We start from the raw sequence: 26,093 nt of genomic DNA, 5'->3' as shown, positions 1-26,093 counted from the left end.
TTATTTGCAAATATTTTATTCCATTCAGTCAATTATCTTTTCATTTTGTTGATGGTTTCCTTTGCTATACAGAAGTTTTTTATTTTGATGTAGTTCCACTTATTTTTGTTTTTGTTGCCTTTGCTGTTAAATACAAAATATCATTGCTGAGATTGATATCAAGGAGCTTATCATTTATGTTTTCTTCTTGGAGTTTATATTTTTATCCATTTTGAGTTAATTTTTAATCCATTTTGAGTTAATTTTTGTGTATATTGTAAAAAAAAAAAAGGTCCAGTTTCTTTCTTTTGCATGTGGCTTTCCAGTTTTCCCAGCACTGTTTATTGAAAAGACTGTCCTTTCCCCACAGTATATTCTTGGATTCTTTGTTGTAAAATAATTGACATATATGCATAGTTTATGTCTTGGCTTTCTATTCTGTTCCACTGATCTGGGTCATTTTTTATGCTGATTTCCATAGTTTTGATTGTTATAGCTTTGTAATAGTGCTTGAAATCAGGAAGCACAATGCCACCAGGGAATAGATTTATTTTTAATTGCCTTTTATAGAAATATCATGCAAACCTCTCAAATTTATGAAAGAAAAAGGTCCTTGTGTTACTGCATGAGTGAAAGGTGAATTTATGAAGGTGGCAGTCCTGGGAAATTTTCTTGGTGGGAATTATTTCTGAAGTATTTTAAGAAGAGGAAAGTCTATGCACTTTTAGTAAAATTTCTTTCCCAGTACATGCATCATCTGTCATTTAAAAGATGTTCAACAAAGCCAGAATACTAGTGTCAATTTGTGACTTGTCTCCCTATTTCCCATGCCAATGTCCATTTCAGCCCTGTGGCTTGGACCCATCTCATCCAGTGAGTGTAGTCTTTTGTACATGCTTTGAACACCATGTAACATTTTTATCTTTACATTTTTCACACATTACGTTAGAAAAGATAAGTATGAACTTTCACTCATGGAAATGAGATAAAATATTCTCTTTGGATCTTTCATGTACATAAAGGATACATATTTAAAATTAGGAAAAAAGATACTGTGCAGTAATTGGCTGGATTAGAAAAAGCTCATGGGAATTGCCAAGTTAATAATTTGCATGCTCAGGCTTAGAGTCAGATTAGATTTGGCATGAATCTGGTATTGCCGTTTTGGTGTTGCTGGAAACAGTCAAGTGTGGATTGCTCTTAGGCAATTGATGTGCTTACTTGTGTTTGTAGGAATGTTTTTCTTACAATGAGCAAAAATTAGTAAAGATAAAGGACAAATCGTGAAATACTCTTTCGTTCTGAACATTAAATATTAATGAGTTAAGGTAGCATTTGGCAAGATACAAAGGAGATGTTACTATGATTTTTTTAATATATTTAGTTTATTTTCCTAAACGTATACATGGATAATTTATAACATAGAAATGAATAGAGGAAAAAGTATAAAAATAAACTTTCACAGCCTTACTCAGGAGTGTAATTAACATGTAAACTCTAAAAATAGATTTAATTGGACTATTCTTCCAAGACTTTGGCATTAGCCTTAGTACTTCATTAGCATTAATATTTATTTATAATTCTAATCTTTTCTAATGATAATCTTCCTTTTCTTTAGGCCAATTAATGACATGACTAAACTATATAATATATCTACAGCTTAATATAACTTTTTTATAATAATAAACCTTTAACAACTACTATTCATAATACCACTGATACAAATATTGCTTTTTATCTTTATTGTTGAAAGTATTACGGGTGTCCCATTTTGCCCCCAATTGACCCCCTGCACCTCTCTCCCACCCCCTCCCCAGGCCTTCACCCCGTCATTGCCTGTATCCATGGGTTATGCATATATGCATATAACTTCTGTGGTTAATCTCTTCCCACCCTCCACCGCCCTTCCCTCTTTCCTCTGAAATATGATCATCTGTTGCATGCGTCAGTGTCTCTGGATCTATTTAGTTCATCAAATTCTTTTGTTCATTAGCTTCTTAAAGAAGACCCTTCAATTTTTCCTGTAGTGCTGGTCTGGTGGTGATGAACTCCCTTAGCTTTTTCTTATCTATGAAGCTCTTTATCTGACCTTCAGTTCTAAATGATAGCTTTGCTGGGTAGAGCAATCTTGGTTGTAGTTCCATGTTTTTCATCACTTTGAATATTTCTTGCCACTCTCTTCTGGCCTGCAAGGTTTCTGTTGAGAAATCAGCTGACAGTTGTATGGGTGCTCCTTGTAGGTAACTAACTGCTTTTCTCTTGCTGCTTTTAAGGTTCTCTTTTTGTCTTTAACCTTTGGCATTTTAATTATTATGTGTCTTGCTGTGGGCTTCTTTGGGTTCCTCTTGTTTGGGACCCTGTGTACTTCCTGGACTTGTAAGTATTTCTTTTGCCAGGTAGGGGAAGTTTTCTGTAATTATTTTTTCAAATAGGTTTTCAGTTTCTTGGTCTCTTTCCTCTCCTTCTGGCACCCCAATAATATGAATGTTGGGCCTATTGAAGTTGTCCCAGAGGCTCCTTATGCTGTCTTCATATTTGTGGATTCTTTTTTCTTTTTGCTCTTCTGGTTGGGTGTTTTTTGTTTCCTCATGTTCCAAATTGCTGATTTGATTCTCAGCGTCCTCTACTCTACTGTTGATTCCCTGTAAATTATTCTTCATTTCAGTTCATGTAGCCTTCATTTCAAATTGGTACTTTATTATGATCATCAGTTTTCTTAGTTTTCGTAATACTCTTACTAATATGGTTGAGCATCCTTATAAACAAAATTCTGAACTCTCTATTAGCTTGCTTGGATCTATTTCATGTAGTTCCTCTTCTAGAGATTTCTTCTGTTCTTTCCTTTGTGACATGTTTCTTTGCCTCCACATTTTGGCTGCTTCTAGGTGTTTGTTTCTATGCATTAGGTAGAGCTGCTATGTCTCCTGGAATTTGTAGAGTGGCTTTGTGTAGTAGGTGTCCTGTAGGGTCCAGTGGCTCAACCTCCTCAGTTACCTAGGCTGGGCCTTCCAGGTGCTTCCCTGTGTGGGCTGTGTGCACTGTCCTGTTGTAGCTGAGCCTTGGTGGCTGTTGGCATCACTTGAAGGAATTGATGCTCAGGCAAATCGGCTGTGAGTACCAGCTGCAACTACAGCCAGAGAGCTGCTGTGCTGGAGACACCCCTATGGAGCAGGATTTACTTCAGTGGAGCTTTGGTGTTCACCAAGTGCACCCCTCAAGTGTGTCACTTGTGGGTGTGGTAGGGTTGTAATCCAGCATGGTCAAGTCTGACCATCAGGTGCACTGTCTCTGGGGCCTCCCTGGAGGTGCAAAGTCAGCCTGTGTCAGTGCCTTGCCCAGAGCCACCCAGCATGAGCTACTCAGCAAACTGTAGCTGGCTGCTACTTGTGCTGGGCTTGGAAGTGTCCAGGAGAGGCCAAGCTATGAGCCAATGCAGCTGCCGCTAGTGCCAGGCCTGGGACCGCTTATCAAGCTGTATGGGGCAGCTGCTGCTTGTTTGAGAGATTTTAGGAAAGTCCTAAGCATGGGGCTTGAGAGGCCACTTGCATAGAAAAGCCCCTGGAAATGGCCTGGATGAGCCTGCAGGTGGGGAGGGGCGGGGCCTCCGGGAATCACGGGGCGGGGCCAAAGGTGAGTCAGGTGCTGGCGATTCAAACATGGCGCCTGCCGGCTGTGTGCAGGGAGGACTCGCCAAAGGAGCCATGGCCTCTGCCAGCCCTTCTGCCTGGGAGGAAGCTGCCCCTCCACCTCTCGCCTGGACTTCAGGCAGGTTAGTTCCTCCCCGAGTGTCCCAGGTCCTTTCAGGCTGCTGCCCGGCGCTGGGCTCAGAGGGAGTATATCCAAGTGAGTCCGTGTGCGGCCCTTTAGGAGGAGCTGTGGGGCTCCCGCAGCCTCCGCGACCCTCAGGGACAGTCCCCGCTGGTTTCACAGCCTGGAATTGTGGGGACGTCTCTCCCAGGCCCTGGAGCCCCAGGCTGGGGAGCTCCACCCTGAAATGTCCCTCGCGGGTTTAACCTGCGGCACCAGGTGTGGGCCCGCGGCCGCGTCTCCAGGATTCAGCCCCGATCCGCCCGCGTCTCCGCCCCTCCTCCCGGTCTCGATGCTCCTTCAGCTCCCTGGTTGTGGGGCTTCTGTGCAGCCGGATCTCAAGAGGCTCTGAGTGATGGTGGTTCTGTATTTTAGTTGTGATTTTGATGTGGTTGCGGAGGCGGCGGGTGCCCCTGTTACCTACGCCGCCATCTTGTTTCCTTCAGATATTGCTTTTCTTGATGCTTAGATGTGGAATATGATAGTGTTGAAATGAAATAAGTAATTTCGTCCAAACTTAATGCTCTTAATTATAACATCATAATGTTTTCATATATTATTTTAATGATGAAAATAAAAACACTCTGTAATATTTTAAAATATTCCAGCTTTTAATATAACATGTGTTAATAGTACATAAAATTAAAGTAGATTTAAATTGCAACTTTAAATGCAAATGTAAAGTTTTTTTGTATACACATGTTTATTTTACTTTATCTTTTTACTTCAGCTTTATTGAGGTAAAATGGATTTATAATATTGTAGGTTAATTAAAATGTACATCATGTTGCCCCCTGGCTTGGCTCAGAGGTTGAGCATCGACCTAGGATCCAGGAGATTGCAGTCCGATTTCTGGTCAAGGCACATGCCTGGTTGTGGGCTGGATCCCTCATTAGGGGGCATGCAGGAGGCAGCCAGTCAGTGACTCTATCTCATCATTGATGTTTCTATCTCTCTCTCCCTCCCCCTTCCTCTCTCTGAAATCAATCAAGACATATATATATATATATATTTTTAAAATATATCTTTATTGATTTCAGAGAGAGGAAAAGAGAGGGAGAGAGAGAGATAGAAACATCAATGATGAGAGAGTCATTGATCGGCTGCAGCCCACAACCCGGGCATGTGCCCTGACCGGGAATGGAACCCTGACTGGGCCTGGATCCTAGGTCAACACTTAACCACTGAGCCACGCCCGGCCGGGCAAGACATATTTTGAAGAAAAAAATATATACATCATGTTTATTTGATTTATGTATACTTTGTGAGAGTTCCCTTCATGTAGTTAATTAACAGTATTCATTACCTCATATTTTATCTTCTTTGTGTGTGAGAATATTTATTTTTTACTCTTTTAGCAAATTTCAAGTATGTAATACAGAGATATATGCAGCCCTATCCTATGTCCATTGCAGCATTATTAACAGTGGCCAAGACATAGAACTACCTAAGTGTCCTTCAATAGATGATTGGATACACACACACACACACACACACACACACACAATGGAACACTACTCAGCCATAAGAAAATATAAAATACTGCTATTTGTGACAACACGAATGGTTCTTGAGAATATTGTACTAAGCAAAATAAGACAGAAAGTCAATAACCATAGGATTTCACTCATATGTGGGATATAAAACTGAAAGCAATAAATGAACAAACAAGAAAAGCAAGCAAAAACTCATACACACAAATAACAGTATGGTGGTTACCAGAGGGAAGTGGGGTGGGGTGTAGTAAAGGGTAAAGGTGGTCAAATACACAGTGACGGAAGAAGATTTGGCTTTGGTGAGCACACAATGCAGTATACAGGTGATGTATCATAGAATTGTACACTTGAAACCTATATAATTTTATTAACTAAAGCCACTCTAATAAATTTAATTTTAAAAAGAATTCTCTTTTCTTTAACCTTTGGCATTTTGATTATGATGTGTCTTAATGTGGAGCTTTTTGGGTTCATGTTTATTTCCTTCAACAGGTTGGACAAATTTCAGTAATTATTTCTTCAATAGATTTTCAGTCCCTTGCTGTTTTGTTTCTCCTTCTGGCACCCCTATGATGCCAATTATGTTACACTTGATATTGTCCCGCTTGATATATATACAGTGGAATACTACTCAGAGAATACTCTTAAACTATCCTCATTTTTTTCTTTTTCTGCACTGACTGGTGGTTTTTGCTACCTTGTCTTCCAAATCACTGATTTGATCTTCTGCGTCATCTAATCTGCTGTTGATTACCTCTAATGTATTATTTATTTCAGTAATTGTATTCTTTATTTCTGAATGGTTCTTTTTTATGTTTCTTATCTCCATTTTTATGTTTTATGTTTCTTTGTTAAACTTCTTACTGAATTCATCTGCTCTTCCCCTAAGCTCATTGAGCATCCTTATAACCAGTGTTTTTAACTCTGCATCTGGTAGATGGCTGGTCTTCATTTTGTTTAGTTCTTTTTCTGGAGCATTGTTCTTTTCTTTATTTTACACACATTTCTTTGTCTCCTCATTTTGGCTGAATCCCTGTGTTTGTTTCTATGTATTAGGGTAGATCTGCTGTGTCTGCTGGTCTCAGTAGACTGGCCTTACGTAGTAAGTGTCCTGTGGAGCCTATTGGTGCAGTTGCCCTAGTTACCAGAGCCAGGTGCTCCAGTGTTGTCCTTTGTGTGCATTGTGTGTGTTCTCCTGTTCTAGTTGAGCCTTCATTGGTTTTGGCACGTCAAGGAGAAGGATTGACTCTCAGGCTAACTTGTTGTGAGGATTGGCCATGATTATAGTGGAGGAGTTGTACAGGGCTTACCCACAGAGCAGGAGTCTCTTTAGTGGGGCCCTGATGCCTTCTGAGTGTGCCTTTTGGATGTTTTGTTTGTGAAGGTGGTTGGGTGGTGCTCTGATGAGGTTTTAAGCTGATCACCTATGGTATGTTGGTTCTGGGGCCTAGAGGCACCAGGGAGAAGCTAAGCTGCAAACCACGGCCTGCTATCACTAGTGCCAGACTTGGGGCCACTTAAGAGGTACAGTGCTTGCTGAGGCCAGATACTGCTTGTTTGGGGCTTGTGAACCTTTTAGAGGTTTTAGGAAAGTTTGCAGCATTAGCTAAGACAGGCTGTTTGTATGGAAAAGCCACTGGAAGTGGCTTGGGTTAGCCCACAAGTTGGGTGGGATGGGGGTCTCAGGGAATCACCAAGGTGGGCTAAACGGTTGATAGAGACTAAGACTTGATACTGATCTGCTCCTGCAGGCTAGGTGCAGGAAGGGCTCAACAAAGGAACAATGGTGTCTGCCAGCGCTTCTGTCTGGGAGAACGCTGCAGCTCCATCCCTTTCCTTGAAGCCAGACGACTCAGTTCTTCCCAGTATATCTCTGGCTCTTAAGAGCAGCTGCGCCAGCACTGGAGCGCAGAGGAAGTGAGTCTCTCAGTGAGTAAATCCATGTGTGGATCCTTCAAGAATGCCTGGGACTCCAGCAGCCCTCTGTTTCACTGAGCCACAATTCTCACTGGTTTTCACAGCCAGAAGTTATGGGGACTTCTCTTCCCTGCCCTGGAACCCTGGGCTTGAGGGCCTGGTGTGGGTCTAGAACTCCTCAGTCCTCAGGGGGAATCTCCATAGCCAAGATATCCCTTTCATTTCTAAACCAGCACATGTGAGTGTGGGGCCTGCCTATTCTGCATCTTTAACCCTCCTACCAGTCTCATCGTGTCTTCTTCTGTATGTCCTTAATTATAGGACTTCTGTTCAACTAGTCTTCAGGTGATTCTCAATGATAGTTGTTCTGTAGTTTAGTTGTTATTTTGATGTGGCTGTGGGAGGAGGCAAGCACAGCATTTACCTCATGCTTTTTTTTCCTTCTTTGTCCTCTGGTTGGATGAATTTCAGTGTCCGGTATTCAAATTCTCTGATCTTTTCTTCCATTTTTCTAGTATGTTGTTGAACCCCTCTATGAATTTTGTACTTCGGTTATTTTATTATTTAGCACTATGACTTTCATTTGGTACTTTCTCATATTTTCTGTCTTTTTGCTGAACAATTTTTACCTTGTTCATCCATTGGTCTCCTAACCTTGGTGAGCATCTTTATGACCATTATTTTGAACTTTTTATCAGGGAAATAACATCATTTCAATTAAAGTCTGTTTCTGAAGTCTCATCTTGTTTTTTTAGCTGGGAACATAATCCTTTGTTACTTAGTTTTCCTTTCCTCTCTATGTTGGTTTTTGTAAATTAGATAAAACAGCCACATCTTCCAATCTTTATAGAATAGTGTTGTGCAGGAGATGAACATCATTATTCAGCCTATCCTGAGCTCTTGATTGTCTCTCAAATCTTTGTGACTGCCCAGGCTGCTTTATTTGTACTTAATGGCTCCCAGTAGAGGGTGTGCCAAGACCTGTATTGAAGTGGGTATTTTCTCATTCACCTGATGTGAAGAGTCATTCAGCTAGTTTCTGGGTTTCTTTCAGAGGGAATTGCTCCACATTAGCTGTAGATTCAGAGGGTCCATGGGACGAGGTGAGTTTGAGAGCCTTCTGTTTTGCCATCTTGGACCAGAACTTTAAAACTAACTACCTAATAGTGTTTGTATCACATAATTGTAATATACATAGAGACTTAAAAATACCAATGCTTTTAAATTTTATTCCTATGGTTTTTAATGTAATATTTTTTCTTGGTGATTTTGCTACCTTTATCGTTGAACTTCTCTTTTTTATAAATATTCCCTACATATTTTAAAGGATTTCTGAAATTTAAATTTCTCTGTATGACTTTCTTAACCACATACTTATATGTTGTGAAATTACTGTAAGTTTTGATGATCTCTTTACCAAAGCTCCTATGCTCTCTATAGTATCTTTTTTTTCTCTACTCTGACACACTGTAAACTCAAGAGCAAGACCAATGCATTTTTATGGTATCTAACTAAGGAAGCATTTTAGCAATAATTCTTGATGGAATAGAAACAGAGAGGCAAAAGAAGTTTATGATGGCAAAAACTTTTCAAAATTTGAAAGATGATAATATAAACATTATTTGCCAAGGATTAGTTAGATATACGCATTTCAGTTAAAATTAATGTTTCTTGAGTTTATTAAATCTTTTATTGGAATTCTGCTTTTCAGATTTGAGCTGGGTTGTTTTATTTTTATAAAAGCATTTGTGTTCATTTTATCTGTATTTAAAACAAAATATCAAATTGCAGCTATTGAAATGTTAAATAAAAATTTCCAGTTTTAAATTTTTAGAAATCGTATAAATTAAATTTATATTCATGAAATCCAAATTAGGATACAAGCAACCACTATTAAATAAACAAAAAAATGTTATTCTTCTTGAGTCTTTTTAATTTTTACCATGCTATTCTTTCACAAAGTTTTGATATTTCTATGCTACTTTATTGTATATATGAAAAACAATAGTAGCAACCACAGCAACATCAAAAAGAGTAACAATAATTTTTGAATGCCTGAAGTAGTTTGTGTGTATATATATATAATCTTATTTCTTATAGTAGTGTCATGAACTATATATTACTCTGATTTTACCAAAGATACTGAGGCTTATAAAGTATGTTTATAATTTGTTTTGAGTCTTGAATATACTTGTGTAAGGCTGTATTTTACAATATTTAATAATTATTGTATTGTGCTACTTATACAAATAGATATAATTATAGTTTCCTAACACTTTATTTTTACTATAGGGTTTTAGAATGTGCTCAGTCACTAAAAATCAAATAACACTAAAGACCCAGCAACTCAGCCCTTAAGACATTGTCATCTACAAAATGAAATTATAACCAAAATTTTTAAAATAGTTGCTATTCTAATGAATAGATTTTGGAGTTCTGCAACTACTTTTTTAGCTACACCTTTTCAGGTGTAACAATTCTACTTATAGATTCTAAGCATAAGGCTGTAGTGTGTAATACTTATTGCTGAAATTATTTGTCATGGGCTGCATTTATATTCTAATTTTTAACTTAAAAAGAAGTAATTAAGACCAATTTTCTGAGCACTCTACTATACCCTACTCTTCTCTGTTATACTCCAGTATAAATTATGGTTAATTTTGATATAGGGCATGGTCTTGAACATCATATGCCTTTCCACTTAGGAAATATAATGAATCATCTTTTGGGATCTCAAACTGACCATGTCTTAAGATTTATCTGAACATATTGACCACATTAGAAATTCAATATTTCTGTGAATTTTTATAAAATCTTTATAAATGACGAATTACAGCTTGGGAGAGTTTCAGATGGAAAGTGAAACCAAATCTTTGATTAAGGATATATTTTGTTTTTTTTACAGTTAAATTCCATGAAATAACCCTTTAATTATGTCCAGCTATTTTTAAATCCTCATTTTGTAATTTCTAAAATGTCCTTAGTACACTCAAAAAATTGGCTAAACAAATTGAATGAAGAGTGGCTAAAAACTTGTGTTCATCTGCCCTGGCCGGTGTGGCTTCTCCATTGGTTGAGCTTTGTCCGGTGCACCATGCACAGAGAGGTCACAGGTTCGATTCCGATCAGGGCACATGCCCAGGTTGTGGTATCAATCCCCAGTAGGGGACGTGAAGGAGGAAGCCCATCGCCTCTCATTGATGTTTCTCTCTCTCTTTCTCCTTTCTTCTCTCTCTAAAATCAGTAAAAACATTTTTAAAAAAAACACAACTTTGTCTGCTGCCCTTTATCACATATATCTAGTGAATCAGTAGAATCAATCATGGTGAATACTTAAAAGGCTAATGTCTAAGAATTCAACTATCTGCACAGACTTAGTTGAGACTAAGTCATATACTAAATGATGTTCTGCATTCATTCAGTTGCCATTAATTTGTATCATAAATCAATTTCTATTAAGAACAGTAACACTAGACCAAGAAACTTGTGACAGAAAAGGTCCACAGTGGGGCCAGAGAGAGCTAGAATCTTATTTAACTCTGACCCCTTGACAACAACAGGACACTGAGAAGTGTACAGCTCATTTGGTTGTGTTTTTGTTTTAAGGCTAAATTTTCAGAATACTTACCCTAATGCAAACATAGAGAGAGGGGTTCAGATACTAGGGAAGTAGAGGAAGAAAAAAGGGTGGAGAAACAATGGAGGAAGGACAGAAGGAAGGGAGGGGGAGGGAGAAAAGGAGTGAGGGAATTCATTTGGAAGCATCACATCACCTGGACATAAGAATCGGTATTTTACCAATTTATATCCCTGTTGGGTAAATGCCAGGAGGGTTCCATAATTCAATGCCACTGCTCATCATATGTTTGAACCCTGTTCATGCTGATTACGGGGTTGTTTTTGGAGAGTAAAGTGAGAAGGGAACAGGATTTGGAAGAAAGCTGGCTTTTAAAATTTGGAGATTTTGAAAGAGTTGAAAATGGTACTTCAGTTACTGAACGGAATATATTTTAATGTAAAGAGATAATTAATTGTATCTTCAGCAAAGGAGAAGAATTCTTCTTTTAGTGCTGTCATTTTAAATTCTTCTTGACATTTGTAACAAAAACGTATCTGGTGCTGTATACACTTACTAATATTAGCTGATTTTTGTAAAAAAAACCTTGAATATCAAAAGACCATTTCTATCTCAATTATATTTCTCATAATAATCATTCTCCATCTTTTATTCATGTGGCTAATTACAGAAAAATCTGTTCTTTGGAGTAAGGGACAGTTGACTCAGTTCATCAGTCAAGAATAATTTTATTGTGCCTGGCACTAAGTGTCATGTTAATTCACAAACAATATTATCTAATGAATAAAGGCTAAAAAGTGAATAATAATTCATGTGCTATGATCATGTTTTCACTTTATCAATCGTAATCATTTGTACAAGTTGTGATAGTTTTTACTGTCTTTTTATAAGCAAAATGCTCTTCAATTTTATAAGTAAATTATATACTCTGGCATTTCTTACACTGGGAATATATTCATATAAATTTTTTACCAAATATCTGGCCAATATGGACAAAGCCATAGTATATTACTATATATAGCTGAATTTAAAGCATTTGTTAATATCAAGTTAATCATTACAGATCCTACCAAGATCTCAGAAAGTTCTATTTCATATAAACTATTGAAATCAGAAAAATATTTTGTTATTGGTGTTCAGTTTGAATATACATGTTCTAGTAAATTTCTGGGCACCAAAGCCCACTTTGTGTGCACCTTATATCTTGTGATAACTGTTGTCTCTTCTTAAATTATTAATAGTAATTTTTTACTTTTCCAATACAGGGAATGGATTAGGAATTAGAATTGTGGGTGGTAAAGAAATCCCTGGACATAGCGGAGAAATTGGAGCCTATATTGCCAAGATTCTTCCCGGGGGGAGTGCGGAACAGACAGGGAGACTTATGGAAGGTAAGAATAAGGAGTTCAAATGAATTAAAATAAATGAACTCATATTAAGTATATAGTAATTTAATATGCAAATTTTCTTTTTTACTGTCTAGAAAAATCTTTTCTGATGGTTAATTGTAAAATTTTTGTATAGTAATATGGAAGATATATACATAATTATATTCATTTTATTTTCAATTGCATTGTCCTTTTGGCAGTTGGTTTGCTATGGGAATATCTTATCTACAGTAATTGGTCAAGATTTTTTACTGACTGGGGCAGTGTTATAAATAAAAGTACTTTGGTTGTAGGGATTAATGTTTCATAAATTTCAAGAAAACATCAGATGATTCAGTACATGTTAAAGTCAAGTCAGCAAATTATGGAGGACCCAAGGGCCAAATCCATCTGCTACCTGTTTCTGTAAACATTGTTTTATTGGAGCACAGCCAGGAGCATTAATTTACATATTGAACATGGGTGCTTTTCCACTACAATAGCAGAACTGTATTTACAACAGAGACAGTATGGTCTACAAAGCCTGAAACATATACTCTTTGATCCTTTACATAAAAAATACTTTGCCAACTCCTGTGAAAAGTACTGCGTAATTTAGATAACTTTCACCTCATTACATCATAAGCATTTTAAAATAATGAAGTTTACAGATGTATCTAATGGCCCATAAAGTTTGTATTTGGTCACTTTCTTTCACTAAAATGTTACAGCTTGATTCTCAAAATGCCTAATGATAATGTTCACTCGTTAATCAGATGATGCAGTTATTTGCATTTTCTAAACCATTGCAGATACAGTTTGCAAGTTTTGAGTGATATTGCTTATAATGAACATTTTCTATCATAAAGTAGCCTCAACCTATCATTTTATTTTTACTGTAAATTAAATACTTACTTGAATAGTGTTTTCTGTTATTATATAATTTAATAAAATGTTGCCTGTTACTGTTTAAACTTTTAATTATGTTAAAATTATTCACAGTTAATGTTAAATGTATTGGAACCCACCAAAAAAGTTTCTGGATATTTTGATAGACTATTAGAATAAACACAAACTTGAGGAAGTATTTATTCATCACAGTGTTGTGCTGGAAAGAGCTTGGACATATCTTTCCAATTTCACATTCAGTGTCATCACATTGATAGCTTGAATTGGCCATAGTGAGAGTATTTACAGCATGGAAATAGGCAGATGCTATAAACCAGACCATTTTTTTATTGATTTCAGAGAAAGGAAGGGAGAGACAGAGATAGAAACATCAATGATGAGAAAGAATTATTGATCGGCTGCCTCCTGCTTGCCCCCTACTGGGGACTGAGCCTGCAACCCAGGCATGTGCCGTGGCCAAGAAGCAAACAGTAACCTCCTGGTTCACGGGTCCACACTCAACCATTGAGCCAGATCGGCTGGGCTCATTTTTGTTTGTTTGCTTGTTGGTTTTCAGAGTGCCAGTTTACCAGGATATTACCAAATATGTAGCTGAAAGCATATTATTAAAACTATTCTAATAGTATTCATAAAACAGGGAAAGTTAAAAAATTTAGCCAGATAGCTGAATGAAGGACTAGACTGTATGAATCAAGATATAACAATTATGAGGAAATCACTGAGTCTCTATGAATTATCCATGACTATAATCCTATCATCCCCAATGCTACTCTTTTGGTGTTACGATCTAGTTAAGATACAGGAATTGAGACCCATTTTTAAGGATGGTAGTGATATGATTGCTCTCATATAGCATACTCTAGAAGAAATGAATACGCTATTTTATTTTAAAATAAAATTTGCAGCAATGGCTGTGCCTGATATAACTTGGCAAAGATACTAAATGACTTAAAGATAAAATTACATACCCGTCTTTGTATTTACACCCTGGAAATTGGCAAGTGCAACAAATTGGGATGATTTTAAAGATAATTTCAACAAAGCATACTGTGATGAAATAATGCTCTTTGTACTTGGTAGCTTATGTGGCCATATTTTATGTTCATGAATTTAAATTAAAAATAGATATAATACAAACTTATTCAAGAGAGAAAATTGAAGTGCATCTTTGATTTTACAAATGCTAAGACTGCCACTGAAGTCCTTATCTTGGAACTAGTAGTTTTGTACTTTATCTAATTGGTTTAAGTGGTAAATTATTTAAAACTTTGTACATATGATTTAAGTTTTTATTTTATTAATTATATTATTTATTAATTTTCCTGAAGCTTTGCCAAGGTGCCAAGCCTCTAGAGGAGCCTGTTTTTATGAGTATAGGTTCTCTGATTAGAGTCCAATTCTTGCAAAACCCATACCCATAATTTTTTATTGATGATTTCCAGCTTTGCTTTATTTATTCTTACAACATAGGTCTTTAATAGAACACTTGGTAGTTTTTCTATTAGGTCCATGATACTACCTGGACTGTCAAAATTTAGATCCTGATTCTGAAACATTAAATATTTTGAGGAGTAACTTTAACATATGATAAATTTACTTTCTTCCATCCATATGTTCCATGACAACAGGCTACTAGAAGGCCATCAGGCCAAATGACTGTTCATAAGCACTTACTGTGTTTAGACCAGTACATTCTCTGGTTATGTATGCATAATAAACTATTATGTGTATAGTTATATAGTTTTTAAATATATATAGTTTTTAGTACGTATAATTTGTTTTGCCTATATATAGTTTTGTCTATATATGTTTTTATACATAGTTTTAATATATTATATATAATTTACGTTTTGTCTATAATTATGCGTCTCATTTATACATGATATCTTTAGAGCCCTCATCCTCACACCCCCAATAGAGTATCAAAAAAGTTCAAAGTAGTAGATTGGTTGGACAGAACTCTAATTTTATGCCTGATGTGAGGAATTTCTATAATAATACCAATTTTTGATCACTGGTTTTGTGTGTTTTTTAATTTTTCAAATATTTTTCATGACTTGATTTTTAAAAATTTCTTTATTGAAGGCAATAAAGATGGTTAATTTTCCACAGTATGAGATTAATTCTTTTCTAAGGAAATATTACGTATACAGTATGTGAATAGATAGATAATTGATGATAGATGGATAGATAGATAGATGATAGATGATATAGATAGATGATAGATGATAGATAGATAGATAGATGATAGATAGATAGATGATAGATAGATGATGATAGATAGATGATAGATAGATAGATAGATAGATAGATAGATAGATAGATAGATAGATAGATAGATAGATAGATGATAGATAGATGATAGATAGATGATAGATAGATGTGTTTGTGTTTATGTGATTTAATTCTCCATCTGTATAATGAATTCCAGGTAGACACAGGGAGTGACTTGATCTTTTCGGAGTATATCTTTCTGAATTTCTGAATACAAAAGTATATAGACTGAGCCTTTATGATTCAATATTTTTTTCCAGCTGATTTAATACATGACTGATAATTGGTTGACTATAGAATTCATAGACTACTTTTTTCTCCTCTAAACTATGAGGCTATTGTTCAGAAACAGTTTGAATCTACTGTTTTTTCTAAGTTTGGTCATTTCTCCTGTAATAGACTTTATGACTCATTATGGTCTGACATGTTAATACTCTTGCAGTACACGATTGCATAGACTCAGCCTTTGTTAATTGACAGCAAGAGTATTTTCCAATTTCCTCTAGCTTTTTATTCTTTGGATCTAAAACATACTGACCAGTCTTGTAGGTTTTCTGGTGTTCATCAGCCAAGTGCTGTTCTGAAAGGACTCACTTATGTAACTAACATTAAATGGATAAGAAAACAAAATCCCAAGAGTACTTTCTGAGCCACTGCTCTGGTAATTTTGTAAAAGAAGATTTTGATTCAACCTCTTCTTGGAAAATCTTTCTGAACAAGGCTGTTTGTCTTGTTAAATACTCTGGGAGAATTTTGTGTTTCCAAATGCTGAGAATTAGCAATAATTATTACTACACTCAACAAATTAGGCTACACTCAAGAAATTAGTTTTAAAACATTCCTAATATTACTTTGTATGCCATCTCCTAAAATTAAAAAAAAAAAAATGCACTTGCAGAGTGTTCTATTAATCAAAATTTCCTGAACCAATCTTTTTATATTACAACAATCTACAGTGATTTTCTAAAAGAGCTCAGGTAGTCAGGTCCTTGAGGGATCCTGTCTTCCAATATCTTAAATTTTATTTCCCAGGAACATTTAGTAAACATTCTTAATCAAATACTGGACAAAGAAGGATCATTTCCTACCTATTATTCTTCCTTTTAATGCATAAAAGATCAGTCTTTGTTCTGATGAGAAAATGAAGACAAAAAATCTGGAGAATTAAACTACAAACCTAATTAAGTTTCTAAAGTGCCATCTCTTGCTATTTGCTTTAAGATCAAAATTTTAACAAGTTTAGACTAACAGTGTTGGGGCTGTTAAATGTTCATTAACATTGGGGTTTTAAATAGTATTGGATATTTTCTCATGTAGGTCTTTGATATTGTTACTTCACTTTGAACTAAGTTGAGCAACTAAAAATACACTCGAATATATGGACTTTGAATGTGTGTTTACAGCTTCCCAATTCCAATTTAAATTCTTGGACAAATGATTACATTATAATATCCAAACAAAGTTCAGTATATTCAACACTTTAAATAATGGCCTCAAAAAAATTAGATGTTTCCTCTGTAATGAACTTTTCTCTAGACTCTCTTACCTGGTGAAACTAACTGAATATCGTTACAATTTTAGGAACTTCAGAATTTATGACATGCTTTAAAAATTCCACTTTCTTTAAAAATAACTCTTTATATATTCTTCTCAGATCAGAGTTCCAACCATCTCCAAATCTGGGGAGTCCATAATACAGTTCTCACCTCATGACAAGCACAGACTTTATTTTTTATCTGACAATGACCAGGTTCAGTTCGCCTTGGAGTTCCGTTCCACGGTGTGCATGTATCTCTTGTGTCCCTTAACGATGAATTCTTCTTTTTCTGCATATTCGGTGCTTACACAGTGCCTAATGAAACAAGATTTCAAGCAACATATATAGAAATGAGTTATAAAGAATTCCATTTCAGTTACAAAAATTGGGTGCTTATTAAGATGCACTCCTCAGGGTTGTGGGAAACAAAATGATACATGTAGTCACATTCTACTATTTGTAAAGAGCCATGTACACTTAAGACAGCATTGATATTTGGTAATATAACTTTTTATTATTTTTCAGAAAAGATGTACAAAATGGAAACTGTTTCCTCTGGGCACAGGTTCTTAAAACTTTGAGCTTAACTGCTAATAAATTTACATAAACTTACTCTAGCTTTTCTTTCCCTCCCTCCCTCCCTCCCTCCCTCCCTCCCTCCCTCCCTTCCTTCCTTCCTTCCTTCCTTCCTTCCTTCCTTCCTTCCTTCCTTCCTTCCTTCCTTCCTTCCATCCTTTCTCTGTTTTTCTCTTTGCTTTGAATTTAAAATCAGATCTCAGGAGTGGGGCTAGAGAATTGGATTGCTACTGATAGAGGAAAAACCCCTCAAATCTGGAAAATGCAACACCACTTTCCTGTGCAGTGGTGGCAAAGTGTAAGAAGGGGATTTTTCTCTAGCAGTTTTCTAGCCCAGAATCTCCCCATTTGCTGTGTTTGCTGGGTGGTTGAGAAAGAGTGATGGGCACAAAACATAGGAATTTTAAATTAGAAATTAAAATCTCAATTTCAACTCAAAGTAATATTATCAGAGAATTGCGTGGATTGCCTTTCTCTGTTGCTATTGGGAGTGGGGTTCTTGGGGTGCCCCTGGAATAAGAATTTCTGGAGGCTCCCATGGGAGGATGAGATGTGGCAGAAAACTTTATTTGCATGGAATTATATCCCTGGGTTTCCAAAGTCCCATTTCCCTTAATCCAGTCCTGGAAGAGGTGCAGCTGGGGATTCAGCAGAGCTAAAAGCAAAGCCAGTGTCCAGAGTTTCTGCTTCATGGTGGAGCTGGGCCCCGCTCAGCATCAGGCTAGGTGCAGTCCGTCAGTCCGTTGTGTGGGGTCCACATGGCCGTGCACTGTGCGGGTGAGCGCAGAGCCTGAGAGCACACTCCCCGCAAGAAGAGTCGCAAGAGAGCAAGAGAGAGCCATGAGGGGGAACCCCTTTGCTCAGGAGCTTAAATATCGTAAATATCCAATCTTCCTACACTAGCAGTGGCCACCCCCATTCTCGCCACTGACCTGCTCCCAGGTGTGACTAAGGTAAGCTCCCTCCTCATGTCACCCAGACCTCACTGGGCATGGTCTGTGGCCCTCTCTTAGCTCCTTTCCAGGTAATAACTGGGTTAAATGCAGTGAGGTCAGTAGCGAGTGTGGAAGTGTTTGGCACCTGACACATGTTTCCTGCTCATTTGCACTTTATTGGTGAGTGTGTTTTGCTGTCTTGTCCGTTTTTATGATGCAACTCAGTGGTTGATTTCTTCATTACAGGCAACCAAGAAAGTCAGGATTCGATGCTTACTAATTCATTAAAAGTGCGTGTGATTTACTTTACCCTGAGCCCCCTCCCAGTCGGGAAAGGTGCCCTGTAAGGTTCGCGCTTCTCGCCTCCCGCCTGTCGAGGTGCCCAGCTCGGCGTCCCACAGCTGTTCACCTCCCCGATGGGAGCGGGCAGGGCAGCTTCTTTGCATTTGTGGCTTCATGTCTGCAATTTAACAATGACCTGCTTACCCGTAATTTTCATTACAACTGTCGAGTGAACAAAAAAACTGTAGAGAATAATATGGGAAACAGCCATGTACCTACCATACTGTGTTAAGTCTTAACATTTTGCTGTATTCGTTTCATATTTTTTGAAGAGATAAGTACCTGTAAATGGATGAAAGCCTTCTGTCATCACCTTACCTCTCCCACACTCTCTCAGTGCCCCAGAATAACCATCAGACTTAATTTAAGGCTACCCTTTTACTTACTTTTCTTTACAGTTTTACATATGTATTGATAAATTACATAAGGATTCATTTTGTTTATGAAATTTTATGTAACTATCTTACTGTACATAGAGTTTTGCCACTTTTTTAGTTACATAAAGTTTATGAGATTTATTCAAGTGGTATATGTAGCTCTAGTTCAGTCATTTTAACTAAGGGGCAGAATTATATTATTGTATGCCTTAACTACAGCTTAATGGAAACATTCTCTGGTCAGTTAGGTTATATATGAGGGTATTTTTCTTTTTGGTATTTCAAACAATGCTGTCATTAATTTTTAAGCAGTCTCCTTGTCCACATGTGCAGGAGTTTCTTGTATAATACAAGTTAAATTTCTGAGTTATAGTGACTGTCCTGTTAGGTGATGGAGGGGAATGTCGTATGGCTTCTTCAACAACAGTTGATGTTTCCAAATTGCTCCCCAAAGTGGTATATTAGTTTTACACTCACCAGAAGTAAAATAGTGTTCTTGTTTCCCTGCGTTCTTATTCCACTTTCTCAACATTTGCTTTTTGAATACAGTGTGTCATGGTCTCCCGCTGTTGTTTCACTTCTCTTCCCTTCAGTAAAGTTGAGTATGAAACTATTTTATTAATCTTGTTATCTCTTGGGTTTTCTCACCTGTGATTTGCTGGTTCGTTTGCGTATTCATTAACTAGATTGTATATTTTAAATTGAATTTAGGGAAACTTTATATATTGTGAACATAGTCCTTTGTCAAGTATGTAGGCTTGTATATTTAGTTCCTGTATTTATTTTTTTACAAAGTTGAAAGTTTATATAGTCAAATTTATCATTTTGTTTCTATTAAGGTTTATAAATATTCTATGTTGTTTAAGAAGCTCTGCTTGTCCTAAAGTCTTTAAAATATTTATGAGTTCTTTGTTCAAGCCCGCTGGTGTGTTTGTCTATCCCCATTTCAATGCCACACTGTTTTAATTATGTCTTTACATTAAGTTCTGACATATAGTAGGTGAATTTACTATAATTCTGTTCTTAAAAATCCTCTTGAGACAATTCTTGACCTTTGATCTTGCATGTACATTTTAGAATCAACTTGTCAACTTTCAGAAAAATCTCTGTTGAAGATTGGTGGTGATTATATTGAAAATACAGATTAATTTGGAAAAAATGTTTTATATTGAGTCATGTCTAATAGAGTCTGCAATGGGTTCACAATGCTGGACCTTTGTTCTACCTAAAGATTTAATCATTGTATTCTGAATCAATATAATAAAGTTAGAACATTTAAAAAAAAGAACACATAGCAATTGTTAAATTTAATAATTTTCTATCATTTATATCAACTTAGAACATTATTATATGCCTAGAAAATGCAGAGTAGAAAATATAAATATAATAAAATTTTGTTTAGGAAATATAATGGGCCAAATCTAATCATTTATGTGTATTTCATTGGTTCTACACTTTATTTAATCACTAGATTTCTTGAATTTATTCTCTAAATGATTTTTTTCCTGGTATTGTATCATAACATCATAATTGTGGAATATTTTATGGGCATGATACTTTTAAAATTCAAATTTTTTTAATAAAAAACAACCCATAAGGACTAAATATATTTTAGCCAGTGAACCAAAACCAATTATTTGTTTATATTGATAGATTGTCCAACTAGAAGTTTCTTTAAAAAAGTACTTTGAAGATAACATACCTATATTATTATTATTATTGGTAATTAAATCAAATTTGTTTGGAAAATTTTTGGATAGCAGTTTGGCTCTAAGATAGGAATATAGTGTTAGGATCTGAATGTAGCTTCAAGAACCTTCTTAATGAATCGGTGGGAACATAGTAGAGCAAAGAGTTAAAACCAGTGATATCCAATGTTTGCTTGTGAGTTTAGCCAGACTTATATGGAAAGTTAGTTTCTCACAGGCCATTAGGCATGTAAAGAAATTAGTTCATCTTTGTTTGTCCATATGCTGTTTTTTGAGGACATGTCCCTGTGTCATAAATTCTAATTCGTGGATATCCTTTAATTCGTTGTTTCAATGTAGGTGATACTGGTCCAGCTAGCTAGCTGTTGTTAAAGATGAACTTATAGGGTATCTGGCAAGAAATTGCTGTTGGATTTATGATCGAGAATCAGTGTTGGAGTGAAGGTGAGGCTAGCTGTTTTTAGAGTGGTGGTTTTGGTTTTAGAAGTTGGCCTCTGCAGCTCCCTGTCATGACGAAGTCTGCAGTAGAAGAGCTAATTCCAGTACCATTACTAGAAGACACACTCCTGTGTAACCTAAGGGAGAATGTTCCTAGGCAGGAAAGTCTCTGTCTCTGCTTATGCGTTTTTGGCATATGTTACAGATGGCATGGCAGTGATCAAGGTTGGCGGTCGAGAAACACACCACACAGATGAGTGAGCTTCCTTGCTCTTGTTCCAGGGGGAAGACCAGGTACGGATTGGTAACTGGCATGAGATTTCTCAAAATTCCCTCAAGCTGGTGTGTTAGGTACACGTGACACAAGGTCATATTTTATGTTGATACAAAGGTTTTCTAATAAATATTTAGGGAACTAACTTCTGGGAAGAAAATATAAAACTTGGGTACCTGGACTGGTAGGTTGTAATGTATTATTTTTAGGATGCAGTGATCATACTTACTTTGTCAGGATACTAATGATTAGCTGTATTGCCAAGACAAACATTTATTTTCAAATTTATCAAAAGAAAATTACGTTTGAGTTATTGTATTTCTGATAAGGACATCAAGAAAACTAAATAACTGACTTGATTTACACGTTTTTAGTATGTATAATACTCTAAACTTTAATTTGAGTGCTTTTATCAGCACGGGTGACATACCTTGAAATATTTATGTACGTTCAAGTGATATTGCTTTTGTACTTAAATTTCTGGGTTTTTCTAATCAACAAGCCATTAGAACAAGCTACATTTTGTATGTGTGTGAACTTGGAGTGGTTATTTTGGAAGCAAGGATGCCAAACACGCTATAATATCCGTACCAAATCTCCAACTGCCAATGCTTTAGCATCTCTGATATATAGAGAAAATGTTTTTAGAGTCAGATATGTCAGTATCAAGATTTAAATTCAGCCCTGGTACTTACTGTCAGGATAACTTGTTTAACTTTGATGCCTTAGTGTTCTCCCCGGGAACCTGGGATGATTATAGTCTCTGCAAAATTGTTACCAGATTTAGAAATAATGTTTCAGAAACATGCGATATAGTGTTTATCACGGTGTTTCATGTAAGTGGTAAAAAGACTGTTCTTACCTTGACTTTGAAGATCTTTGATGGCGAGAACATTTGCTATACTAAGCTTGAATTCTGTGTCCCCCATATCTGTAGTCTTGGATAACAGGCCATGGCCATGTCTGGGTTCTGAACAACAAGGACATAGGTTATTTATAATGGAAATAGTACTAAATTTGAAATCAGAAGACTGAATTAATGCCATTTTCATGACTTTAGGCAAGTCACTCATGTTCTCTGAGACTCCATTTATGTCGTCTGTAGGATTAAGAGCTTTCAAGTATCTCACCTATCTCACAGGTTAACAGTGAGAGTGAAAGGTGCTGGTGTGTTTTGTGTGCTTTGTTAACTAGGCAGCACTAACGTAGCTATTGAAGCTATTTTGTTGAGGATAGATATTTTCATAGATGACTATTAATCTTATAAATTCCAGGCTTTCTGTAAGGGAATCTTGAAATATGAGAGGTATCTGCTGTAATGGCATATTATTTTAAATATCAGACCTGAATAAATAAAAAATATATGAAAATGCCTGAAGCAATTAAGCCATTTCTCATATAACTATATCACCTCCTAACTGTAAAACCATAGTTTTGGCTAATCTTTTAAAAAGTTCTAAACTTTTTCTTATCAGCAATATATTAATCAGTAAACTTCATGCCCTGATTAAAATCTATGGACATGCATACAAATGAATATCTGTTCATGTAACTTTCATGGTCTATTAGTCACTGAAAATACATCTTGTTAGTGAACAGAATCATGGCACAGGTGTCAGATGTCTGGCTCCCAGTGTCTGGACCAATCTTTCTCATCAGTTTCCTTTGTGTGTGACTTTTGAAAAATCAAAGAAACTCACTGGGTCTTCAATGTTAAATGTGTGGGATCCTCCAAAAGACCCTTCCATAACACATACTTAGGAGACGTTTTACCTAAGGAAGAGTTGTGGGGAAGATAGTTAAGGTTTAGAAGGGGGAGGTGAGCCATGATAAGCTGAGTGTGTTACATGATGGAAATTTAATCACTGATAAAAAGAAAAATAAGATCAGAATGGATAAATTATGACACTAATAAAGCTTAAGTCTCAGGTCTCCTCCATCAATTTTACTGGCCTATTATAAGACGCTTCTAAGAGATATGTGATTTTTGTGGTGCTTGTCAGATTTTTAACATTTGTAATCTGTTGTGATTTCTTTTGTCCTTTTAACAAATATTCACTTGTATCTAATTATATATTCATAATTTTAGATTTTTTAATTAAAGTTGCAGAAGTGCCCTGGCTGGTTTGGCTCAGTGGTTAGAGTGTTGGTCCGTGGACTGAAGGGTCCCTGGTTTGATTCCGGCCAAGGGCACAGACCTCAATTGCAGGCTCCATCCCTGGCCCTAGTTGGGGTGCATGTGGGAGGCAATGCTGGAAATAATAAAGACTACAAATGGATCAAAGTATTTATTCAGTAACTATTCAGAAAACATTTATTCTGAACAAGTATATCCTAGAATAATATGATTCTATCTTGCATTCAAGCTACCTTCAGCCTATAAAAGCAGAGGATAGAAGATGTTCATTATGGAAGAAAACTTTGATCAAGGTCTGAATAAATAAATTATAAAATAAACCTGAAGACTAGGAGAAAGATACCTTGAAGGAAAGAAAACCCTTTCCTTAACCACTTTTTTTTGGGGGGGGGGGGAGCAGTCTGTTTTCTTTTAGTTTCAGTGAGAGCAATATAGAAATGCAGACTGCATTGGTTGATTCTGCATACGTTAGCACCAGAACCATAACTAGTGGGACAGACAGACGTACCTTTTCCCTGGCCAGAGAATTCCAGACTGCAAGCAGACTGCAAGCTCCCCAGGGAAACTGTGCAGGAACTAAATCAGGTCTTTCCAGACTTTCATTTATTCCATTTGCTAATTTTTAAGATAGTTCAACATAGTTTTGGAGTTTACTACTATGTCCCAGATACAGTGATGAGTGCTAAAGCACAAAGAATATTCTGTGGAAATGCAGGTTTTTCACTTCAGCACTCAACAAATTCAGATTAAAGGCTTTCCCTATATATAGTAAGTCACACTGAGTGTGAAAGAAAATAAGATTTATTTTTTATTTTCTCTTAGTCTATTTTTGTTTTCTTTTATTCTCTGCTCTTTCTTAGATCCTTTCCTAGATCACTGTCAGTTATCACACTTGAGTTTGCTGAGTGGTGTCACTTTACTATTTCAGTAATTTTTTTTTTAGTACCTGCTATATAGAGCAAATCACTGGGCCATGTGGGGACACAAAACATAAATGAAGAAAGTATAGACCATATATTCTAGTAGGTGAGGCAGAAAATAATAGAGTTATTTATAAATATCATATATTAAATGGCAATATGTGCTAAGGTGAAAAATACAACAAGGAGGGTGGACACGGTGTGTAGGTGGGTGGGGTTGCAATTTTAGATGCGGTGGTCAGGAAAGGACTCATGGAGAAGGTAAAATTGAGTAAAGCCCCCAAGGAAAGGAAAGAGTGAACCAGAAGTTAAGTAAAGGCAGAGGAATGAAAAGGGCCCAGGCCTAGAGCAAGAACATCCCTGGTGTGTGTAGGGAGCAGTAAGACAGAAAGGAGGCCGGTGTGGCGGGAACTGGGAGCATGTGAGAGGAAGGATGGTAGGGGTTCCCGTCAAAGAAGTAACTAACAGAGGTAGAATACTGAAGGACATTGTAAGGACTTCAGCTTCTAACAACGTGGGATGAGAGGCCACGGGGCTGACACAAGCTGAACGGCCTTAAATAGGATCCCTCTGGCTGCTGTAACCAGACTAGTTTGGAGGAATAAAGGGTAGAAAGAAGGAGAGCATTTAGGAAGCTATAGAAATAACCCAAGCATGAGATGTAGCTGTTCAGACCAAGGTGGGAACAGGGGACGTGATGATAAATTATTATATTATATATCATTTATGAGTGTTATGAACAGTACAACATGTATGTTAAATTTTAGCTCAGTAGAAATGACCTCAATATGTTCATCCATTAGTTCCTACACATAGTGTTAAAATTTAGTAAGCCAAAAGGCACTCCATCACTTAAAAAAAACACACACAAAAATCTTAAATTCCCACATAATATAACAAAACTACAGTAAAACATGAAAGAAGCACTAACTTTCTGAAAGTGGAAGAGACAAAGGGGAAAAGGGTTATACACCTCTCCAAACTACAGAAAGTTATTACAATAACAATTTGACTATTGTAAACCTTTCCTCTTATGTCTTATATTATCAAATGAATTAAGCCCAAGTTCAGTGTGACCTACCAGGCCTTTTGTCGCGTACACCAACTGGTTCAACTCATCTTCATCCGTCCCCACTCCCATTTCTTAGCCCTCTATCCACTACTTTTTGGAGATTCTCTGTTATGCAGGAATCGGGATCTTATTTGCCTTAGGTGAGCATTTGTTCATGGAGGACCTGCTCTTCCTTAGTGGGAGAAATCATGTGAGAAATATAACTGATACAATACGTAACCCAGAATCTAGTCCTCTCATTGACACACACTGACTAAATATTTGTGGACTTGATGTGGTTCATTTTATCATAATTAAGCACACTTATTTATATTGATTATACACTTAAATCTAAGATATTAGCCATAAAAGTAGCCAAAATTTTATAATTAGTTGTCCTCTGTATCTTAAACAAAAAAGAAGCCCTTAAAATGCCAACATGCCTGAATTTAGATGAGGAATCAGGATACC

General features: G+C 36.5%; 1 protein-coding gene across 1 annotated transcript in view; it reads left to right on the top strand.

Moving 5' to 3' along the window:
• PCLO (piccolo presynaptic cytomatrix protein) overlaps positions 1-26,093 on the top strand; it is a 341,606-nt gene that overhangs the window by 228,360 nt on the left and 87,153 nt on the right. The window contains exon 10 of the mRNA XM_087821122.1: positions 12,042-12,167. Within this exon, the coding sequence (XP_087677248.1) occupies positions 12,042-12,167 (126 nt within the window). The remainder of the gene's footprint in view (positions 1-12,041; positions 12,168-26,093) is intronic.

The sequence above is a fragment of the Miniopterus natalensis genome, chromosome 10 (assembly GCF_054644295.1).
Source record: "Miniopterus natalensis isolate mMinNat1 chromosome 10, mMinNat1.hap1, whole genome shotgun sequence".
NCBI lineage: Eukaryota > Metazoa > Chordata > Mammalia > Chiroptera > Miniopteridae > Miniopterus > Miniopterus natalensis.
This window is presented reverse-complemented; position numbering and strand designations above follow the sequence as displayed.